The 22,341-nt window shown below is 40.6% G+C and overlaps 4 protein-coding genes across 5 annotated transcripts; 3 read left to right on the top strand and 1 right to left on the bottom strand.

Annotated features, from left to right (window-relative positions):
* Positions 1 to 120: 120 nt before the first annotated feature.
* LOC108024684 (zinc finger protein weckle) lies at positions 121 to 8,011 on the top strand. 2 transcript variants are annotated; one of them, XM_044092343.2, is made up of 5 exons: positions 121 to 362; positions 422 to 1,963; positions 2,020 to 2,369; positions 2,427 to 2,571; positions 7,930 to 8,011. In XM_044092343.2, the coding sequence occupies exons 1-4, from the start codon at positions 183 to 185 to the stop codon at positions 2,569 to 2,571; spliced, it is 2,217 nt and encodes a 738-aa protein (XP_043948278.1). In that variant the 5' UTR covers positions 121 to 182; the 3' UTR covers positions 7,930 to 8,011. The 2 variants fall into 2 exon arrangements, with proteins under 2 accessions (XP_043948278.1, XP_016950250.1); XM_017094761.3 differs by lacking the exon at positions 7,930 to 8,011 and having other exon boundaries at positions 2,427 to 2,608.
* On the bottom strand, positions 2,599 to 21,249 carry LOC108024685 (leishmanolysin-like peptidase). Its single transcript, XM_017094762.3, has 9 exons — positions 20,411 to 21,249; positions 7,948 to 8,096; positions 6,133 to 6,163; positions 5,987 to 6,069; positions 5,809 to 5,920; positions 4,756 to 5,141; positions 4,286 to 4,699; positions 3,924 to 4,216; positions 2,599 to 3,866 (listed from the first exon to the last, which is right to left on the bottom strand). The coding sequence occupies exons 1-9, from the start codon at positions 20,543 to 20,545 to the stop codon at positions 3,409 to 3,411; spliced, it is 2,061 nt and encodes a 686-aa protein (XP_016950251.1). The 5' UTR covers positions 20,546 to 21,249; the 3' UTR covers positions 2,599 to 3,408.
* Positions 10,674 to 11,441, top strand: LOC108024687 (uncharacterized). The gene is made up of 4 exons (XM_017094763.3): positions 10,674 to 10,780; positions 10,837 to 10,983; positions 11,039 to 11,215; positions 11,283 to 11,441. The coding sequence occupies exons 1-4, from the start codon at positions 10,724 to 10,726 to the stop codon at positions 11,439 to 11,441; spliced, it is 540 nt and encodes a 179-aa protein (XP_016950252.2). The 5' UTR covers positions 10,674 to 10,723.
* LOC108024281 (uncharacterized) lies at positions 11,916 to 12,628 on the top strand. The gene is made up of 4 exons (XM_044090856.1): positions 11,916 to 11,978; positions 12,035 to 12,181; positions 12,236 to 12,412; positions 12,470 to 12,628. Exons 1-4 carry the CDS (start codon positions 11,916 to 11,918, stop codon positions 12,626 to 12,628), a joined length of 546 nt encoding a protein of 181 aa, XP_043946791.1.
* Positions 21,250 to 22,341: the final 1,092 nt, after the last annotated feature.

The following is a 22,341-nucleotide window of genomic DNA, read 5'->3' as shown; positions in this document are numbered from 1 at the left end:
ATTTAAAAAAATACATTTTCGAAATATAGAAAAAATTCCATTACGGATCCACTGGTTCGTGAACTGGAACCGAAGAACATTTGCGTCCCTGGTTTTCTGGGCCGTGGCCAGCCCTGGTATTTCCTAAAAGACAGAGCTGTTAATCAAAACAAAACAAGAGTGATTTTAAATGGTTTTCTAACATGTCGAGTACTTCCGCAGCAAATGTAGCCACCCATGAAGATCCAGCAATTTGGCACAAATGGTGTCGCCTATGTTCCCAAGATCATCCGACCAACCGGAATGTGTACTCCAGGGAGGAGCAGCCGAACTCCTGGACGAGCATGTTGGCCATGACCGTGGGCAAATACTTCTGGGTGGATGTAAATAACTAATATTTTGTAGTATATTCAACATAAAACAGCAGAATGACATCTTTCAGATCAAAAAGGAGGATGAGCTGAGCAACTACCTGTGCTCAGAGTGCTTCACATTGATGGATTGCCTCATGGAATTCTCGGAGAGAGTTCGCAAAGTACAGATCCTCTTCAACAGATTGCAGGCCTTAAAACCGGAAGCTGTGGTAAACTATGAGGAACTACGAGAGGATTGCGGCTTGGCCAGCGACGAATGGAAGCATATAATGTACAGAGCAGTGGCACTTCCTCCTTACAAACAAGAAGAACTCAAAACCAATGGAATGGAACAGCAAGTTATAGTGATAGAACAGGAACAGCAGCAAACTCAAGAGTTTGTCCAGGAGCTACATATCGCTGGAGAGGCACTACAAACCGCTGGAATGGAAGAGGAAATCCTAGAGGACGAGGGTGAGCACCTTGCAGAGGAAGAGGTCGAAACTATGGAGGAGGAAGTGCAGCAGCAGGAAACCTCAGATTGCCTGGTTGAAGTGGATCGCATAGCGGAGGAGGAATTCATCGAAGAATCAAGGCTAACAGAAAACCAAGTTGAAGATTTTCAAGTTAACACATATGAAGCTATATCCCAAGCCCGCCCACACGAACTTCTTAGATCGAAAGCTGTCGAAGAAGCTATGGAGCCCGAAGACGATGCCTTTGAAGAGGAAACATCCGAGGAGCCAGCCCCATACAAGTGCAGCATTTGCAAAAAGTCGTACAAGAGACCCAACGCCTACATGCGACACATGGAGGAAGTCCACAAAACCGTACCCAGAGATCTCCCACAAGTGCTATGCAACACTTGTCCCCACTGCGAAAAGCGTTTTACCGCTCCTGCATCTCTTCGGAGACATATAGAAGGGTTTCACAAGCAAGTCAAGCCTTATGTCGCCGAAGCCTCTGATTGCCTGGTCGAAGTAGAGCATATCGCGGAGGAGGACTACATCGAAGAATCGCAGATCATAGAAGAAGGCCAAGTGGAAGACTTCCAGATTGAAACTTATGAAGTAATATCCACAGCGCAGCCAGCAGAACTCCTTAAATCAAAAGCCGCGGAGGAAGCTCTAGAATCCGATGACGATACACATGAAGATGTTTCATCTGAGCATCTCATAGAAGATGAAGAAGAGGGGATTCCAGAGGAGCCAACCATCTACAAGTGCAGCATTTGCAACAAGCCGTACAAGAAACCCAAAGCCTACATGCGTCACATGGAAGAAGTGCACAACACCGTGCCCAAAGATCTTCCACAACTGCTGTGCAACCAGTGCGGATTATGTTTCCCCTCGGCCACTCAGCTGGCCTCCCACTACCGAACCCATTTACCCCCCGCAGTGAAGTCCGATAACTCCTGTCCGCACTGTGAAAAGCGTTTCACCACTCCGGGAACACTGAAGCGGCACATAGAGGGGGTTCACAAGCAGATCAAGCCCTATGTTTGTGACATCTGCGGCAAGAGCTTCAACTATGTCACCGGGCTCAAAGATCACAAGCTGGTCCACACCGAGGAATGTCCCTTCGAGTGTCCCGTGTGCCTGCGACGCTTTAAAAACAAAGCTAGATTAAAGGTAGGCACTCCCATTAACTTAAAACTGGATAAATAATCCATTCATACCTCTTTTAGATTCATTCCGATACCCACAGTGCCCAAATCTACGAGTGTGCCATATGCGGCTTGAAGCTCAAGACCCGCCGAACCTTCAACAAGCACAAATTGGTCCACTCAGATGAACGGCAGTACAAATGTGATGTCTGTGGATCGGCATTCAAGCGGAGCAAGACCCTGAAGGCGCATCTCATTCTGCACACTGGCATCCGGCCGTATAAGTGCAACTTCTGCGGCATAGACTTCTCCAACGGCTCCAACTGTCGTTCGCACAAGCGAAAAGCGCATCCCAAGGAACTGGCCGAGGAGGAATCGCGCGGAGTTTCGCGGTCCACGCTACTTCCTATGCTGGATGAACTTACCAAGGCGTATGTAGCATCTGAATATGTAATATAAATCTTAATTAATCTTATTTATTTTCGCAGATCCAAGCTTATTAAAACACCCGCTAAGCCGAGCAAAACCAAGGGTAGTAGGCCAAAAGTTCCGCCGAAAGCAGAATCATCCGCAAAGGACACTGATGGAAATGCTATCCTCTACGAACTTGTTGAGGAGCTTGATTACTCCTAGGTATTCAAATAAACATAAAGTTAAAACTATTTTAAAAGTTGCGAGTACACGGGTCTCTTGGTTTATTCACATTTCAAGTTTAGTTTCTTAAGAGCTAGTTTATAAATCGAGAGGTTTACAGATCTTAAATGCTTGACAGGCAGCAGAAATAGAAAAACACATTGAACTTAGGCGAAAACTAATCGAATACATAAATCACAAGGCAATCAACAAATTTCGAAAACCATATTCTCATAATAAATAACAAAGAATTTAACAACAAGCAACTGGAACTGCCAAATGCCACCGTACCAAATATTAAATATTTTTCGCAACAGGCTTTGGAATGTACAGATCAGTACTCAAGAATAGAACTGTCTTTGGATGCTCCACTTTGTAGTGATTGAAATTTTGAAATGCTATGAAAATCCGAAGACGCACTTAAAAAAGATCACATTTTGGGATGGACAAAATACAATTACGATTATATGCTAAATGTTTGGTAGGAAGGGGTCAATTTGAACGGTTGCCCAAAAAAATAAGAAAATTAAGGTACCAAAAGTAATCCAAGGACAATATTTGAGCATTATTTTAAAGACTTTTCTATAGCGGAAATGAAACACTATTAAGGTGGGCCAAAAGGTTAGTGCAAACTGTGTAAAATTGTCCAAAGATTACAATCGCAGCTACATTTCTTCGCTAATAAAACCGACCCGTTCGGATGCTGGGAATATTACACTTACAAACGACCTACGTTTAGACAAGTTGAGCTTAGACCATACAGCTAAAATGTACAAATTTCACTAAATACATATAGAGCAAGTAAAACTGCACCACCGGCACTGCACCCTGAGCAGCCTAACTGAGTCGCCAGCGCAGGCCGAGGAGCAGGAGAGCAGCGGTGATTATGGCCACGGAACGTGATGTCTCGCCGCCCGCTCCGCAGGCGAGGTTGTCGCGCGGGTATTTGTTGAGCGGATCGGGCTCCTCGCCCGGACGACACTGCTTCCCCTGGGCGGCAAACTGTGCGCCGCACAGCTCGTGGCAAGGCGGGCACATAATAGCCCCCTTGTGCAGCCACCCGTTGGCCGCAATCCGGATGGAGAGCTTCTGCCCGGGGAAGGAGCACTTGTAGCTGTAGTTGCCCACCAGGATGTGCAGCCGGCCGTCGAAGCAGTCGTACTTGTAGCAGCCACTGCCCCAGTGCTGCCACTCGCGCGTCTGGTGGCAGGATCTCTCCTCCCACATGGACTCGCTGTGGTCGAAGCACTTGGCTCCCTCGCCATAGCTCTCCAGGGCGAAGTTCTTCTCAGGTTCTGCAGGAGATCAATAATTAAAAAATAAACTGATTGAAGTAAGTGGTTTTTACTTACTGGGATTGTTCTCCTTGAAGCGGCAATGAGATCCTCTTACAATCACATTCTTGCTGCGCCAGGTGAACTCCTGTATATAGGGACAGTGGTCCGCCAGCGAGACTGATCCTCCGTAGAAGCCCTCTTCACCATCCTTCACATGATTCAGGCTATCGAAGTTCTGGTAGCCCTTGGGCAGCTCGAACTCATGGCGTATTAGGTTGCACAGGGCCACAGATTTGCGATCATCTGTGCACTCGGTTTGCAGAGGATCCTGCTTAACCTTTGAGCAGAAGGGATGTATAGAGCGGCCCCTTTGAACATAAAATAGAAGGCAGTTTATGAAATCTGTTAGGATATATAAAAGTAAAGCATCCCCTCACCTGGCATGGTTATACTGTATCCAATCCTTGCAGCTCCGCATGGCAAACGCACAGCCCAGTCCCTTGCCCCAAGTCAGAGGCGTGGCCATCGAGTAGTTGGCCCTATACCAGCCGGAGTCCTCCATCAGGGCGAGGGTGATGCGCGAGAAGACCGGCGACTGTGTGTGCGTGCCAGTCATGGCCTCGTTCTCCAGGATGCGCTTTTCCCAGTGGGTCAGGGCGGTGCCTTCGCCGCCTTGATCCTCCAGCTCGGCGCCCTCCAGTTTATTGCAGTTGAAATGGGCCCGCACCTCGGCAACCACACGCGGTGTGACCATCATGTCCACCACCTTGTTGACATGGCCACCACGCACAGACCAGTTCTCTCGCACCACCTTGCGTATGGTCTCGTTGCTCCACTGATGGATCTGCAATCTGAAAGGGGATTTTGAGGATTAGAATCTGATTTTTTTGGAAGTATGATCACTTACTTTTCATTCAGATACGGCTTGCCAGTGTCCGCCTTTCTGGGTGTCCGGGGTTTTCCCTCATCATCCCTGAAGAAGGCGTACAGGCTCACAGAGAAGCCCAGGGCATGCAGGATCTCGTGCTTGACGGTGGAGATCAGCGTCTGCAGCTCCTGCGGCTTGGTGCTGATGCTCTCCGGGCAGAGATTCGCGTGGCCGGCGATGGGGCGGTCCAGAGCCGCCTCCTGCTGGCAGTGGGCCGCATAGGCCACCGTCAGGCCCTTGAAACAACGCTGGGTCTGTCTGGCGGAGACGTAGAAGACGAAGTCCGCATTCTCGATGCCTTCGCCGGGCTGCGTGTTACTATCAACTCGACAGTTCTGGCCAGTGGCATTGCACACGCGACAGACCTGGAAAAAGGAATTAAAGTTAGGATTCATATCAGAAAAGTGAATCTGTAATTGGATTAGGCGAAAAATAAAGTACGATATTTATTTTTAACTAGATGATGGCTGATTCTGAGATATAAAAGGGCCTACGATAGGCCTAAAACAGTTAGTAAAAGAAAGGAATCCATAATATGATTAACGTAAAAATGTATTCAGTTTTTATGACTTAGCTGGGTTTTTGACTAAATGACACCTGATTCCGGTTCATAAGGTTAAGAACATATTTATAAATCAAGCAATGGTGATAAGGCCTTAAACAACAAAGTATCTCTGAATATACATAAAGTCCGACGTATATTATTTTTTCCGCTATATTAGAACCTATTTTATTATTTTATGCAAAACCTTGCTTAGCTCCCATATTTTGATTCCTAAAAGAAGCCAAAAGGTTTTTTTGTAAACTTGCACATTAATAAGTAACCCGTGATTTAAGCTGAAATTGCTCAGGTCTTGCCTAAACCAGTTTTGAAATTTACAAATATTTTGTTAAGCATTTGTTTTACTCAAGGCCTTTTCTTTGTAATTGGGCGTTTCAAACTAACAGAGGCTAGTTAATAATTTTTCTCCGGAATTTGTCGTGAGCTGAACTTGATTTGAGTTCGTGGAAGACCTAACCAAGGACACTTACATCCAAGTGGGCGTCGGGGACCTGGACCTCGCCGCACATCGTCGTCGCCTTGCAGTGGTCAATGCAGTGGGTGTGGCCGTTCTTCACGTACACCTGGGTGCTGTCGCATTTTCTGAAATTTAATTATGAATACTTTATACCGTGTGCGGTGGCTTTCCTTTGCCGGCGAGCAACTCACCTATTGAGGCGAATGACGCCCTTGGTCTCTCGCACCATCAGCGCCTGTTCCCAGAACTGCACGGCTTCCGGGAGCACGGTGTCCTGGAAGGGGTGAAAGCAAAGTCTTCAGTCAAGTTGCCAAGAAAACCAGCAATGTCAACTCACATTTATCAAATTAAACTTCTCTTCCTCCAGCCTGGCAGGTGGTGAGCATGAAACAACAAGAAAATAGTTTTGTTTATTACATTCTGTGGGAGCCAAAGGATTGTGCGACGACGTGGGTGTCGTCTTTCCTAAGGTGTATGGATTCTGGGAAATCCAAGCAGGCAATTTCATTTTGTGCATAACAAAAGCCTTGGCAACCATTTATAAGGGCCAGTACTTGATTTCGTTATTTAAGCTTATTAGTCAAGGTGAAATCAGGAATATTGGGTTGCTAACGGAAAGATTGTCATCAAAATATTATATTTCAATTATTGAATTGTTTACTCAATCAAAGTGAAAGTAAACAACGATGTTCTCAATTCGATGGGCCTAAGATTTTTATAAAGAAGTTTACGTTTGAAAAAGGACCACAAATGGGATTACAGTACTAAAAATAACTATATTATTTTAAATTTATATTATGCAAAATCATATTAACGTTAAACTTAAATAATGTTAGGTTTATTGTATTACTTAAATCAAATTAACCCCAAAACAAACTTTAAATCACTTGCTAATTGTAATAAAAACTCCGGGTGAAAGTATTTTACAAATTGGATTTCCATATTAAAATTTTGTTATATCACTAAAATATAAATTAAATCATATTAAGGAAAAAAAACTGGAAATTCCTGAACGAAAGCACTTTTACACCAAGGTCGCCCGATTTTTACTGTCAACTGTCTGATATTCATACCGGGTAATTGTGTACCTGTTAGCACCTGTTTGAGTGAATTATTCACCACTAAATTATTCATCGAATCGAAACTGAAACTGAAACTCAGACCCAAAATTAAAGCCAAGTCGAGTCAACTCTCCGCTTTCCTGTTGACCTTGTCCGCTGCCAATACTGGCCAATCGAACCCAGCCAACTGTCGGCCAATCTGGCCAGTTATAATGGTCAGTGCCCAGTGGCCGCCGGCCAAGTGGCCAAGTGACCATGTGGATGGAGCAATCGATGGCCAACCTTAGGAGACACCTCGGCCCACTGCGTTGATTTGGACAAATTGCGCACCGCCACACATGGCCAACTGAATTTGGGCCTGAAGTCAGATATTGTTGTTACCCAACCCGGAGCGGCCGTAACGGTGCATGGCCAAAGCAAAGCGCTCGGGAGAGTGAATAATTTACCCGGTCTTTTAGCGCGGCTTTATGTTAACTTGACATTCGGCCAAGTCAAATTGTAAACTGTTTTTTGTCCGCTTGGCTGGCTGCCATTAAAGCGCAATTAAAGCCAATTTTCAGAGCTGAAGCACAGATTTACACTCGGAAAAAAACAAGTGTATTTGTATAACAAGAAAAATAGTAATGATTTCATGGGCTAAATTATGTATTGTAGTCTCAGGCTTCTTTTAATTTATTGTTTTATTATTAAGTGAACAACACGCAAATTATATTTTTTTTAAGTAAATGTCATTAGAAAAATTCACATAAAAAAATTTCCTTGACAAAAATATTTAATTGAACATTTTTTGACTTTTTCCTTAACATAAATATACTATTTGGATATAACTATAAATGTAAATACTATAAATCAAATGAAGACTAAAAGATTGTATTTGTTTGTTAAATTTTTGGTGGTGTGTCAGGTTCGAAACCACTTAAAAAACAATTCTTTAACATAATAATATTTTATAGTATAGTAGTATACCATCCACGCCTTTGAAACCCAAACGAAATTGCCTTAATCTTTACTCACAAATGTGTTTCATATTTTTTTTTTATGTTATTTATTTTTTGTCTATATATTTTTTCCAGAGTGTAGCTGGTACTCACCTGTAGACGGAGTCGTCGTAGACGAGCAGAATTCGCAGCGGCTGCTCAGCGGCCACGCTGCGCCGGCGCACGCTATGCCTGGACGGCTCTCCCTCTCCGGCGGAGTCGTCTTCGCTATCAGCCAGTTGGATGCGCACGCCATGGACGACCTATAAAGCGAAAGATGGATGGATGATGAGATCGCATGGATAGTACGGAAAGGGAGAGCTGTGATGGGGGGAGGAAGGCGAGAAGAAATCATGAAATCACTCAGCGGAGCTTAAACGAAAGCGAAATTTCGTTGTTAACTATTAAATGACGACATCTAGTCAGACAAAGGCCACACCAAAAGGCAGTTCCCCGTAGGTAATTGGTCTGCGCAAATTGCAGGGAAATTAATTTTAAATTGCCCGCCAAAATGTCGAACGATTGGCACATCGAAATGTCAATGATTTGTGTGGCTGGTTATTTTGTTTTGGGTTTTGGTTTGCATTTTGGGTTTTATTTCGGCGCTGCCATTGTTATTCGCTGTTATTATTACCGTGCTGCTCTGCGGTCGCATTGTGCAATCTGTGCCAATTATTAGGAATAAATTAGATGTCTTCGTTGAATATGCATGGCGCGGAGGGCCTTTATCCGCACTTAATCCGCCGACAGACAGACAAAGCACTTGACACTCATCACCATAAATTGTCGCCGACATCTGGGAGATGCGCTTGAGTGCTGCTAAATATATATGTATATATGCTTCTATATGCTCATCAAAAATGTATACATTAAGGTATGTCCCCGGTCTGTCTATCTGTCCGGAAAGCGGTCTTAAAAGGTTCTGGCTGCTCGAGAAGTGCTCAGGGTGGCCCTCTGAGGGGGGCTTGAAAACGAAAGTATGTAAATGTATCTTTCCTGCCATCAAAGAGTGCCAATCATATGTGAATGAAAAGCCAGACGGAGTGAAAGGCAGCAACAACTGCGAAAACATTATCGACGCAGGCAATTGAAATTATAATAAAGCTAATTTGCACACAAGAAATGCGCTGGCAGACAGCTTAGCTGCCTTAATTAATGGAGCAGCATATGGCCCTCATCGTGGGAAGTGCTCGGTGCTAGGTGTTCTCACTGCCCAAGTGTGGAGTGTAACTGCCAATGGATAATACTGGCTAAATGGCAAAGTTAGACACCTGCACGAACCCGTGGAGGGGCAAAAAAAAACATTCCTATTTATCCAAGAACAACAATAGTTGTGGCAATCGCGATCTGACAAAAGAGTTTGGCATTGAAATGAGCTGAGCAAACACAGTGGCGTGGTTCCGCGGGGTCCGACTTGGTCTCGGGATCTTGACTTCTGTCGCACCCATCAAAGTCAACGAACGTGACTATATCTGCTTGTCATTGCTTATTTAATTTCCCTAACATCATTGTTTACCAATAAAAAACTGATTCATTAATGTCTTATTTACTGTTTTACAAACCTAACTAAAATAATAATAATTAAGATTGTATCAGTAATCCCTCTTGAATCCAAAAATCAACAATGAGCATTGTATTGTAATACAAAAACCTTGGTAAGCTCAGCACCTCTTTAATGAAATCAATAATTAATCAAATAAATCTCCACAAATGTATCTTTATCTTCAGAATTTTTATATCTCAGTTTAATGCGATTAAAAAGGCATTCTGACAGTTTAAAGTTCAACCATGCCTTATTAGGCTTCCAGTAACGTTCACGCATAAAGTGCTCTATAATCCCTTCCAGGCAACGCCCTGCCAGCGTCATGAGGTGTGGATATAAGTAAAGTAACCATAAGCCATTAGCCGTAAACCATAAACCATCAAAGAGATACATCTCCAAAGCTGGCCATAATCGTGACAACGACCCTCGAAAAAAATTAACCAACATAATGTTCGATCTTCACATTGAGCGTCATCCCAAAGCCCAGAGTTGCCGCTGCGGTCGAGTGCATTGAAAAAGTATCTGAAAAACCGCACAAGTTACAAATCATCCGCGAAACGTTTGGCAGGTGAAAGATGATGACGCACAACACCATTTAGACGGGCAGCTCGCTGAGTTTGCTGTCATCAAGGGGGAGTGGAATCAGACTTTATAGAGGGGAAAGGTGGACGTATAGCGGTGCCAATATCTCTGCGGCATTAGTGCAACCCAAATGCATTGTGAGGCGAACCGTAAACAGTTGAATGACAGCCCACATAAATGCCCACGATGCCTAACAATGGCCAGCTTTAACCACAACTTTATGTTTATTTATAAAGCGGCGCCATTAGTGACGAAAATATACATCCAATACGTTTAATTGATATATAATTCACATGATTGGGTAAAATGCTATTGCTCAAAATCGTATGAGTGCCGCAAAACAGGCTCAGAATAAGCCGGTTTTCAAACGAAAGGTGGCGTTTAAAAATATATTTATAAATTACAACATTCACATTAAGTAGGTGGTTAGAAATACATTAGCTTATCGCAACGATTTACTTTTTATTTTCATTATATTAAGACCCTTTGTTAGACTAAATAAAAATACATTTAAAATTAATGTTCTGAACTTTTAATAATATTTATCTATAAAATTGATTCCATTAATTGTTTTTTAAATATCAATACAAATAATGATCAACAATACCCCTTCCTCCTTAGTTAGCGTGTACTGTAATTCCTTTAAAATATTTTTAAAGATTAAATCACGCAAATGTCATTAGCAATTTTATATAATTACAAAAAAAATAGAAAACTAACTATTATGGATTGCGAAGTTTATAAATTCCAGTATTAAAACGTGAAATGTTCAGGCTACAAGTTTTGTGTATCTTTTGGCTAAATAACTTGTGTTATATTCATGTAAGCAAGCTTTAAATTGTCTAAGGATCAGATAACTTAATATGTAATTTTTTTAGGTTAAGGGTTCCTATAAGTTTAATTCACTTAATTGCGAAGTTCTTGCTCCAGAAATGGGTTACATGAAGCAGTGTCACATAAGGGCCATCGATAGAAAGCACAACATGATGAACCTTGAAGCGATTCTAAATAAAACCATATTGCAGGTTATTTGGAAATGAAAATGTACTTAAAAAACATCAAAATAAATATTATTTAAAGTTTGAGATCCATTTCAAGATTGTCAAACGCGAGCTTGGGGGCTGGCACCCCTTTTTGTACGACATAAGAATGGACATTTGCCAGTTCTTCAGAAACCGAAGGAAATTCTTTATTTCCAATCTTATTTATTCGTTTATGAAGCCTTACACAAATGTTAATCACACCTGCCCCTACGTGGTAAGTACGGCACTATAAACATTTTACAATAATAAACAATAAATAAATATTGAACTTTCATTGAAAGGCTGGTGAGGCAATGCAACTTTTGAACTGGACTCCAGATGAAGACCAAGTTATAGCTAAATTTCCCGTAGACCATGGCCAATATGGTTTGCAAACAACTTGGTACGTCAACAAAGTCATGGCATTAAAAATAAATGGCTCGGTTTTATTCTTTAGGTAATACCTATTGAGAATTATCTACCTTATTGTTATATTAGGATTAATAATATGTAAGGAAAAATAAATTTAAAAAATACTGGTTAAGAATCGGTAAATAATATTGATTTTTGAACTGGACTCCAGACGAGGACCAATTTATAGCTAAATTTCCCGTAGTTTTCGGTGATTTACAAACAACTTGGTACGTCAACAAAGTCATGGCACTAAAAATAAATGGCTCTGTTTTATTCTTTAGATAATATCTGTCAAAATTATAAGTAAGATCTATTGTTATTGGATTAGTCAATATTTAAGAAAACAAAACCATTTTATTGTTATTCTGTCGTGATGGAGTACTGTTTTGTCATCACAAAAATAATTGCACAGATAAAATCCGGCAAATATTATTACATATTAACCATTATTAAAAGAAAATTAGCAAACTTAACTATTATGGACGACGAAGCAGTCAAAAATATCAGTATTATTCCATAACATGAAGAGGACACAAGTTATTCTTTTATACATACTCTGGAGTCTTAGTCTTAGTTCTAACCATGTAAGTTTTAGCGCAAAGTCAAATTATATTAAAGATAACAATGATAATTTCTGAAGGTCAGAGGCTCCTACAAGTTTAATTCACTTAACTGCGAATTTTGTGCTCCAGGAATTGGTCGATTTTTGCAATGCAAAATCAAGGCAATCGATCGCAATCGCAACAAGCTCAGCATCAATGCGATTTTGAATACAACTGTATCAGAGGTATTTTTAAATTAAAAGCCCCTTAAGGACATATAAAAGCCATATCTGCTGCAGCTTGATATAGATTTCAAAATGGTTAAACGCGAAATTGGCGGTTGGCATCCGTTTTTGTACGCGATGAGGGTGGATGCTTGCCAGTTCTTCAAGAACCGCAGGAAGTTCTTCATTCCCAATCTTATATATTCGTTCATGAAGGCATTCACCAATGTCAACCACACCTGTCCATACATGGTAAGTAATGAAAATATCTCTGACAATAAATATAATATCTTTAATATTTATTGATAGGCTGGCTCAGAGATGAGTCTTCTGAATTGGACTCCGGACGAAGATGGAGTTTTATCAGTTTTTCCAGTTGATCATGGCCAATATGGCCTACAAACAACTTGGTACGTGAACAAAGTCTTAGCGTTAAAGCTGAATGGTTCAGTTCTATTTTTTAAATGATAATTATTCCAAAAATAAAAAAATAATATTTTTAACATGAAACTTTAAAGGAAACTATTTATATTTGAGTGCAAGCCAAAATGATGTAAGTCTAAATTGGTCTATAAAATTATCTGGCATTATTTAACACTTTAAAACTGGTTGGGATACGCTAATCTCTTTTTAATAACATAATACAAACCGGATATACATACAAAAAAAGTTTAAAAATATTCTTTTGATCATGTTATATTTTATATTTTACCATATTTTTTGGCCACACTTTCTAAGCATTCAAGCTTATTCAATCGTTGATAAGACGTAATGCCCAACCCGCTTGCATACTAACACACATTTCAAGTGGCAAACAAATTTTTGTCGGTTTGTGGGCCACATTCGAGCGTGTCCAGCTTTTGGCCATGCGACTCACGTTTAAAGCAGAAATGGTAACAATTCGAAAAAGGCAAAGAAAAGCAAAGAGAAATGTTCGTTTTGGCCACAGTTGGCTGCGCATGCGCCTGCGCCCGCCTGATTACCTCCCGTATTTACTTTTAAAGCCAAGCAAACAAGAGGCGGCTCAACAAAATAAAAAGGCTGTCATAAATGGCCAACTGCAGGCCACGCACGTTTGCTCTGGGTGTATTTGGGGGATTGGGATTACGAGGCGCCAACGCGGTTTGTCCAGTTGCGCATGCTAATTTGGGCGCGGGAATCGATCATCGACGGCGGTTGAGTAATTATTTACGTCTGTCTCTGCCTCGGAGGCAGTCACTCCGGCTGCCAATCGCCAACCTATCCGTAACTGCCACCATTTCTGCGTCTTCATCGGCTACACTCTCTTCCGCTCAACAAAGGTGCACGCAAAAAAATCACTTTACGGCTGGGAAAATTGGGAAAATCGGAAATGATAGCCATTAAAGTGGTTATAAAAATACCATTTTTGGTTTTGTAATGTTTATTACTATAATAGAGCCATAACAATTTAGGGAAGTTAATTCAAAAGCTAATAACCACCTAACTTTAGTGATCATCACTTTATATATAAAGAAAAATGTTTAAAAATTAAATTTCCTTTACTTTTTTGTTTGATATTTCCTTAAATCAGTTTCAGTTTTAGCCTTAAAATTATCAGAGTTTTTTTTCAAATTATTATTTTTTTAACTATATTTTCGTATTCCTTAAATCTAATTTTAGTTGATTGATCATTAGAGGTATTGAAATAAATCAATCGAACACCTTGTTATCCGATAAATTAGGCAGTCTAGACAAATGTATTCAGCGCTAATAAATATTCATGTGGGTATTGGACTCGACACAACAATGCAATTTCCATAAATGCCATGATGTGATGATATTAAATAATATAATCAGCTTTGTTCCCGTTTTCAATAACCCAATTTTAGGATTGCGAATTTTGGCAAAGCAAAAAGAAGTAAAAAGTGCATAAATATTCATGCAAGCTTTATTAAAAATATCGGATAACAATGCCACAGTGTGTTGACATTAATTAAGAAAATCAACCCTGATCTCTATTTTAATAACCCAAATAAATCTGTCTGACTATATCTTTTCTCTATGTTATCTAATAAATATTAATCAAATTTAAAGGGACAAAAAATATAAGCAATATAATGATAAAAACCAAGTGTTGAAAAGGGGACTTTTTCATAAAAACTGGCTTATTTTTTCGAGTGTAATTTTCCGCCGACTGTCACCTGCGTTCAACGCTCGCTCAAGTTCGGCAGATCAATCGAAATTGCGGCTTTCAACTGAGCGTTTGTTTATGGGCTTTCACTTTCGTTTGGCCAACACTCTCACTCTTGGATTCTCCCGAGCAGCCGCGCTCTTTTTCAGCTTACCAATCTGTATTTCTTCTTTTTTTTTTTGTAATATTTTCTGAGCCGGGTTTTGCCGATGGCCACTTTGCATGCTGCGCCACTTTGTGGGCTCTTTGCCTGCCTTTTTCCCATTTTTAAACTGACTCATCTGTTCGCCGACCGACTGCTGATTGTTTTTACTCAATTCGTTCGTTACCTCACAGTTTGACCGCAAAAAGCTGTGTGTTACTTAATTGAAATTATGAACTGCAGCTAATCTAAGGCACTTTAGCACCAGCTGACCGGGCGGATCACCAGCTTTTCAAGTGGCGCAATTTACGCCGCAAACTCAAATAGATTGGATGAGTTTTGCTCGGGATGATAGTCGTCCGGCCAATTGAATAATTGCATTAACAGGCTCTAAAAGTTCCATGAAATCGCCGGTTGCTGCTTGTAATACAAATAAATGTGGTGTAAAATTCCAGCCAGTTATTGTGTCGCAGTAATTTCCATGTGAATACATTTGATTTGTGTATTTTAATATTTCATTTGCAGCTTTTGCGCGGTGGAATGTGTAAAAATAAAAAGGAAATTCCAGGGAATGAATATTTCATTGCATCGGAAATTTTCATCAGGTTCATTCGTTTATGCTTCTTTTTGTATTGTTAATTGAGGGTATGCATGTGCTGGTGAAGCAATTTAAAAAGTATTTTATAATACAATGCACCAAACTTAATGTGGCATTAAATTGCTTTAGATAAAATTTAATTGATTGTGAAAATCCTTAAAACTAATTATGTTTAGGCACCATAAAAATTAAAAAAACAGAACCTTGCAGTTTTATGATCATTTAATTACTTAAAATGAAAGCTTTTGTGGTTTACCTTTATTACATTAAATACAGAAAATACAGAAATAACTTGAACTAAACCTAATTAAAATATAGTTCAGCACAGCAGCAAATTAAATGTTGAATAACATGATTTAAAAGGAATTTTCATAAAGAATTTCTAAGGATAAGCTGTTTATAAACTTTGTGAAATTAATGGAATTTATGGGCCATAAATAAATTCTGCAAAATGTATAGAGTGGTAACATTCATCCCCTTTATAAACACATCCAATTTAAGTGCCTTAAATTATGTAGATGCAAACGTGGCACCAATCAGTGGCACAATCAGTAAGACAATGCCTAATTAGTTTCTGATTCAATTAAGGGCACGTTCTCCCTTGAAATGGAGAACCAGAATTCAGCACGTTGCACAAGATGAGAATGAATGGGGAGGCGAGATTTAATGCCTGTTTGCAATGGCAGATGCTGAAGTGATTGGTGCGAAAAGGGGCTTATGCAAGACTCTGGGACGACCTCGGCCAAGTTTAAACTCACTTTGGGCCAGAATCTGCTCGTCCTCGTCCTGCCGAAGACACTGTTTGCTCGCTGCCAGCTGACGGTGTTTTGTTTCAAAACAGTTTCGTTTGTTGGCCCTGAAGCGGCATCACCATGAACATCCATCGCCATCAGCCATTTGGCCAAACAGCTTTTAAACGTGTTTTTCCCCCCAGCCGGAGATAAATTCCAGATTTTTTCCTACCTAGCTCTCGTCTATTTGCCATTGCTATGACTACTAATATTACCCTCTGCTGCTCGGCGCTTTAATTGATTGAGGAAAAAAGCGGATGGCAAGTGCAACTGGCATCGTTATGAACAAGTTCGTCACCAGCTTCACTTTCTGGACTAGAAAACAGAGTAAAACAGGGCTCACTGGGTGTCAAACTTTTTTAATTTGCAAATTATACACACTTTTTGATTAGTTTCTACAAGTGGCAGAAATGCTGTTATGCAGAAAATATGAAAACAAAGTTTAATACTTTTTTGCAACAAAAGTTTTTTTATTAGTTCGGGTTTAACTTTTTTCAACAGGGGTTTTCCATTTAACTCATTTACCAAATAAGCAGAGTGTTTATAATGGTTTCGGAAAATACTTTTTAGAAACCATTTTATAGGTTTTCTGAAAATAAATGTGCATCAAAAAGCATGAGCATATTTTTCATTGTTGCCCCTTTATGATGTGGCAATAATCGAATTCCATTTTTATGCAAATTCCACTCTACTTCAGTTACTGCAACTGAAGCTGTGTCATTCCTAATTGGCCAATTACACTTGCAATCCATTGAATTCCTCTGCAGCAAGTCAGCCACCTACATTTTTCCAGAAAAGGTCAGAAAATGCGTCTTCGATATTCCTTTTATACACACAAAATTATTAATGGGTAAAATGTATCAATAAGTAACATAAAAAAGGTTAACCAGTATGAAAACCATTAGCAATAATTTTTGGTACTATTTTATAGTTAAATTACCATTTAAAGTTAAGTTTTGTCCATTTTTTTGTTAGAAAAGTAACTATTTCGTTGGTCAAATAAAGAAATCGATGGTTGGGTCAAGTTTACTTGTTACTTTTTTTTGTGTGTACTGCAACTTCCCCTTCGAGGATGCTCCAAAGTTTTTTTTGAATGGCTTCTTGTTGGCTGTCTAAAGCGTTTTGCTACACAGTAACTTGTTTGTTTAAAGTTTTGTGTTCGTCAAGTTGATAAATATTTAATCGTGAGGAATGGTTAGAGGCAGAATCGTAGAAAGATGCATGGCAAGACGGCTATCCACTTGAAATGTAAATGGAAATACAAGCAGATGTTTGCAAAACACATTGGCAATACGGAATGCATTTTCATTTGTGTTGGAATTTACCAAACTGAGAAACAAATATGATGTCGCCATATCCAAACAAGTGTGTTATTAGGCCTATAATAATTGCAAAAATATGAGTATATTACAAGGAAATTTTGTTATTATTATTCACATAACTATAGTATACTTGCAAGCCCTTGTTAGGCAAAAATTAATTAAAAAGCTGATGGAGAGACTTCTCGTTTCAAACTAACTCTTGATTAAAATCTGCTTCTGAGCAGAAAAGCATTTTATCCTGAATAGAACGACCCTGCAGCGTCCGCTCAGCTTAATGAAAGCCAAAAGTCTATTTAAACTGGCAGCTTTTCGGAAGTTCCAGTGAAATTTCGTGCGTTTAAAGAGCTCTTTCCGTCCGCGTTTATCGGCTTTCACGGGGTCAGTACAGTGCGCGACATCGCTGACGGGTCGGCACGCACATTGGCAACGTGACAAACGATTCAATTTGGGGATTTTTACACATTATTGCGCTTGTAGTCGCAGCTTTTCGCTGCCTTCCTTCGATTTATATAAGACTAATTAGAATTGAGTGCTACGGCTTCAGCTGGACCGGTATTTCGGACTGGCTGGGAGGCATTTATATTCGGGTTCATTCGCCCACTCGGTCGCTGGACTCTGCCTCCGTCAGTTATAAATGTCCCTTTATCCTCTTTCACAATCACTGTTCTCGACAGGATGGTTTTCAAGTGGGCAGACATTCGGCGCAGTCAGTTGGCACGGAGATAGACGCAATCTGGGCGACGACGACGGCTTTCTGCATTTATAACAGTTTAAGTTACAGATAATTCAATTAATTACACGCTGGGCGACCTCGACAGCATCGTTAGCCATCGACAGACAGTCGCTGAATTAATTTTCCCCCGCCCGTCGTTCCAGTTCACTTTTACTTGTTCGAACCCCACTGTGGTTACTCGCTAATTAACACCTTGTGGTTGCAGTTTTTTCCCGGTTTTTCCAGGGTTTAAAATATTAATTCTCCGTCGGAAAGTGGAACTTTAGAGTTTCCCATTTTTTAAGTTCTTTTAATAAAAAAAAATCAAAAAAATTCTTGTTTGTCAAAAACATAAAAAAAAAATTTATTGGTAATTGATGTTTATTAAATTCTTTTGAGAAAGCACATTTCCTTGAGACATTAAAACTTATTGATAGGTCAATAATATATATTCCACCTAATAGTCTCCAAAAAAATGTGTGGTGTTTGGCGACCATTCTACTTTGTGTACCGTGTTCGAGGTCAGGTGGTTAAAAATTAGAAACAAAAAGTTTTCCAAATTTCGTACAACATCTTCAAACATTTCTACACAACTTCAACAAATTAAATAATTTTGAACTTGCGAAACTGCAATTTCAGGTTTGCTGCGAGTTGCAACTTCTGAGGGCCTACTGTACCGCACTCGCCGCAGATACAGTAATCATGTAAATTTCCCCCTTTTGCGCAATTGACTGCGACCTTTATTTATGGCGACGCGCCAATTAAAATGCCGTTGATTGGAAAGCAGTAAACCCCCCTTGAGGAAAAACAAAAGCACGGCTGCATCCGAATCCAAATCGCGATCTTGGCCAGGGAAGCCGGAGCAACAAGTTGGCGGACAGAGTCTGACATTAAACCCTAACTAGACCAGTGGATGTGGTGCAGGTGGTGTAGGCGGTTAGCTAACCACCAGCGTGGTGGGTTGCCAGTTATGAGTTACCTGCTAATGTGCAGCCACCACCTGACTCGAAGCCACATTGCACATTGACTTAATACTGAGTCTCGAATGCGCATATTATTATCATCCGGTGGAATTAGTCAATAAGCTGTGGTTGCCATCGCCGCCTGCTTATTGTTTCAGTTTCTGTTTCTATGCCAGAATCATGAGAACGGCAATTTCAGCGGTCCCCCTCGGCAGTGCACTAATTAGGCCTTTTTCCATTCCATCGCAGCACAGCACAGAACCAATCAATTATAAATTTCCCCTGAACACACAGTACCAATTAGGAACTTGCTCTAATGACCTCAAAGGACACAAAACCGAAGGCCCGCAGCCTTCAAGCCAGAAATTTGAGCATCGAAAGCATTTTTCGGCTTTGGCTTTTTCCAAACGGATTTTTCCATGCGCCTACAAACTGTATTTTCCTCTTACATCAGCAATAAACAAAAAGGCCATAAAGCTGGTAATTTGTAAAAGGCATTTTCAAGTTTAAACTAAACATGATTTTTGCTAGTACTATAAAAAAAACTATAAAATATTTGCAACTAACTCGTAAAAATGGTGTTATCTGTTATGAGTCATAAGCTATGACCAAGGGATATAATTTTTTTTGAAGTTGAAAAACATATTTAATCGCCAATAAGCCGGAAATCACAAAATCTTTTTATTTATAAATTTATTTCGGATAAATTTTGCTCGTTTTTTTGGAGTGGGTATAAGGTTAAGGTATTTGAGCTAATCAAAGATAATCGTTGATAATCGCCATGGTTGTAGCAAATCCCTTTTTCAGATTGCCTAACTTTGGGTTAATTATAAATTTGTTACCATGATATAAGTTGAATAATACTACACTTCTATTAGATTGGAATCGAATTTGTGAATCAGAGAACCAATTACTATAAAATTGTATCTCTCTATGGTATTAAATCGTTTTCTCCAGTCTGAGACCTGACCTTTTAATACAGCTCTATCCATAAGTACACACTATTCGCTTTAAAAATCAAAAAAAAAACCCCCATTAACCTGGTCACATTGTGAACTTTAAAAGAGAATATGGTTTCCTAACCATGGATTAATCAGGAATATAAAAACCAAGGATTAGATTAGAGTCAATAAAATTTCGAGAAAACCTTTAAAGCGGTCTAATTTGCAATTGATTTGAACGATTGTGTTTAAATGTCATATAGTTGGGTTGGTTTAAAATAGTTACATAAAATATGAAAAATGACTTTGTACTACTGAAAAATCAAAAATTGCAGACTTGGTCTCTGCTTTTATACTGTGTATTTCCCAACCTTGGGTTAATCGGGAACCTAAAACCCCCGACTAAAGTAAAAAGATTGCAAAAATCCCTTCAAGGATCTGTAAGGCTGCCCAGGCTGGCATAGGTTTTTTGAAATAGTGGTTCCTTGGCAGTGTTTCGCATGGGTGTGCAGGTGAGAACTCTCTATTCCCGAAATAGCCTTTCCCCGGACGTTATTTGTTTTGGTTGGAAAGGGAGGAGGAGAGGAGGAGGAGGGGGAGAAAGCAAACATTCTGGGGACTTGGACTCACCTCGTGGGCCTTTGGATGCTGATGCTGGCAGTTGTGAGCGCTGGCCGAAGCGCAGAGCCAAAGGCAGGTGACGAGGGCTGCCAGGAATTTGGCCATGTTTGCTAGGGGGCGGTGGGTGGGCGGGGTTTTGGCCATGATGCTTGGGGTTGGAGTAACGGAGCTAATTATAGGGTATTCAGCATTGTTGTGGTCTCCCTCGCAGCCGCAGGATGAGCGTACACTAAGATTTTCTCAGTTTGTTTGGAACATCGCGGCAGTTCTTTTACAATCGCCTTTGTTTCCCCTTGTTTGCCTATGTTTGCTGTGTGCTTTTCCTCCGCTTTGCTTTGTCAATTAACTCGCGAAAACCGGCTCGATTCGAGTCCCTTTCCTCTCACTCGCACACAAACTACAGTGCCCACTGTACACACACACACACACACACGTTCGGTTATTGGGGCCTTTGGACTACTTTTTGTTTTTGTTTTCGGGTGGGTGTGTCCGCCAATCTATGCCCACGCCACAGAGTACAACAAATAAGCCAAAAAAACACCCGCAAAGCCGCACTGCAGTTTCCACTTAAATGTCAAATTCTCATGAACTGTCCGTGCAGCGAGTGCGTTCTGTAGGACCTCTCAATGCGTTCACTCCGTACAGTGGGCCCCTGCTAACCGGGACACTCGATCCTTTTCATTCAGCAAAACCGTAAAAACCGTAAAAACACCCGCTTGCTGCCAGGGGCGGCGTTGCCGGCGGGGGTGGTTGACAACAAACACAAAACACGAAAACTAGACCGTCCGACGACCGCGACGTTGCCGTTCGCTGCCCGATTTTGTTTTGAAACGAGAGTTTGTTGTAGGCACAGTGGAGCCCTGAGGGGGGCGACCGTACTCGGTTAGGTGGGAAATCCGAGTTTGCCAGCGCTCCATCCCTGGTTCGCGAGTTCAGCAAACGTAAGTGTACGTAAGAGCCACGTAAGTCAGACCGTATTCAGAAATCCACTAAGGATTTAACAGTTAACAACATTTTTCCCCGATTCTTTCCAGCTCCACCGGATATTTCGCATTTTTGCTCAAAGATTGTGTTCCAACTTGAAGGCCTTGAAACATCTTTATTGAAGGAGTACTGTTCCTTCTTTTAAGAAGCCCTCATCCGCTCAACGAAGGACTCTCCTAGATGCTTGAATGAAGTCATTTAAAAAAAAACCTTGATTGAAGATCGAATCGGGTAGAAGGTGATCCTCATGGCGTGCTCACTTTGTGGACGACGCGGAGGGCGGCCTACACCTGGGAGCCGGAGTCGAACCTCTCCTGCTAAGGCCTCATCCAGAAGTAATTCTTTTCTTCGAATATCATTTATTAGAAATGTACGAAAAAATTTTTTGTTGTCGGCCTGTACCGCTTCAGGTGTTAGGGCCTCAGCGCCAAGGATGACACTTGGGAGCCGGAGTCAAACCTCTCCTGTGAAGGCCTGATTGAGAAGATATTCTTTCTTTCGAATATTATATATTAAAAATTTACGAAACAATTTTAAATTTCTTTTTAACAATGTGTCCTGAAATGTAATTGAAAAGTTTTACAAGGACGATGAGAATCGTACTAAGCGTCTGGTAAAAGAGCTTTAGCGCCAAGGATGACACTTGGGAGCCGGAGTCCAACCTCTCATGCGAAGGCCTAATTGAGAAGTTATTCCTTCTTTCGAATATTATTTATTAAAAATGTACGAAACAATTTTAAATTTCATTTCAACCATGTAATTGAAAAGTTTTACAAGGACGATGAGAATCGTACTATTTGGTTGTCGGCCTGTACCGCTTCAGGTGGAAGGGCATCAGCGCCAAGGATGAAACTTGGGAGACGGAGTCTAACCTCTCCTGCTAAGGCCTCATCCAGAAGTAATTCTTTTCTTCGAATATCATTTATTAGAAATGTACGAAACAATTTTTTGTTGTC

Source organism: Drosophila biarmipes, chromosome 3R (genome assembly GCF_025231255.1).
Source record: "Drosophila biarmipes strain raj3 chromosome 3R, RU_DBia_V1.1, whole genome shotgun sequence".
NCBI lineage: Eukaryota > Metazoa > Arthropoda > Insecta > Diptera > Drosophilidae > Drosophila > Drosophila biarmipes.
The sequence above is the reverse complement of the archived record's forward strand: the minus strand, read 5'-3'. Positions and strand labels throughout refer to the sequence as shown.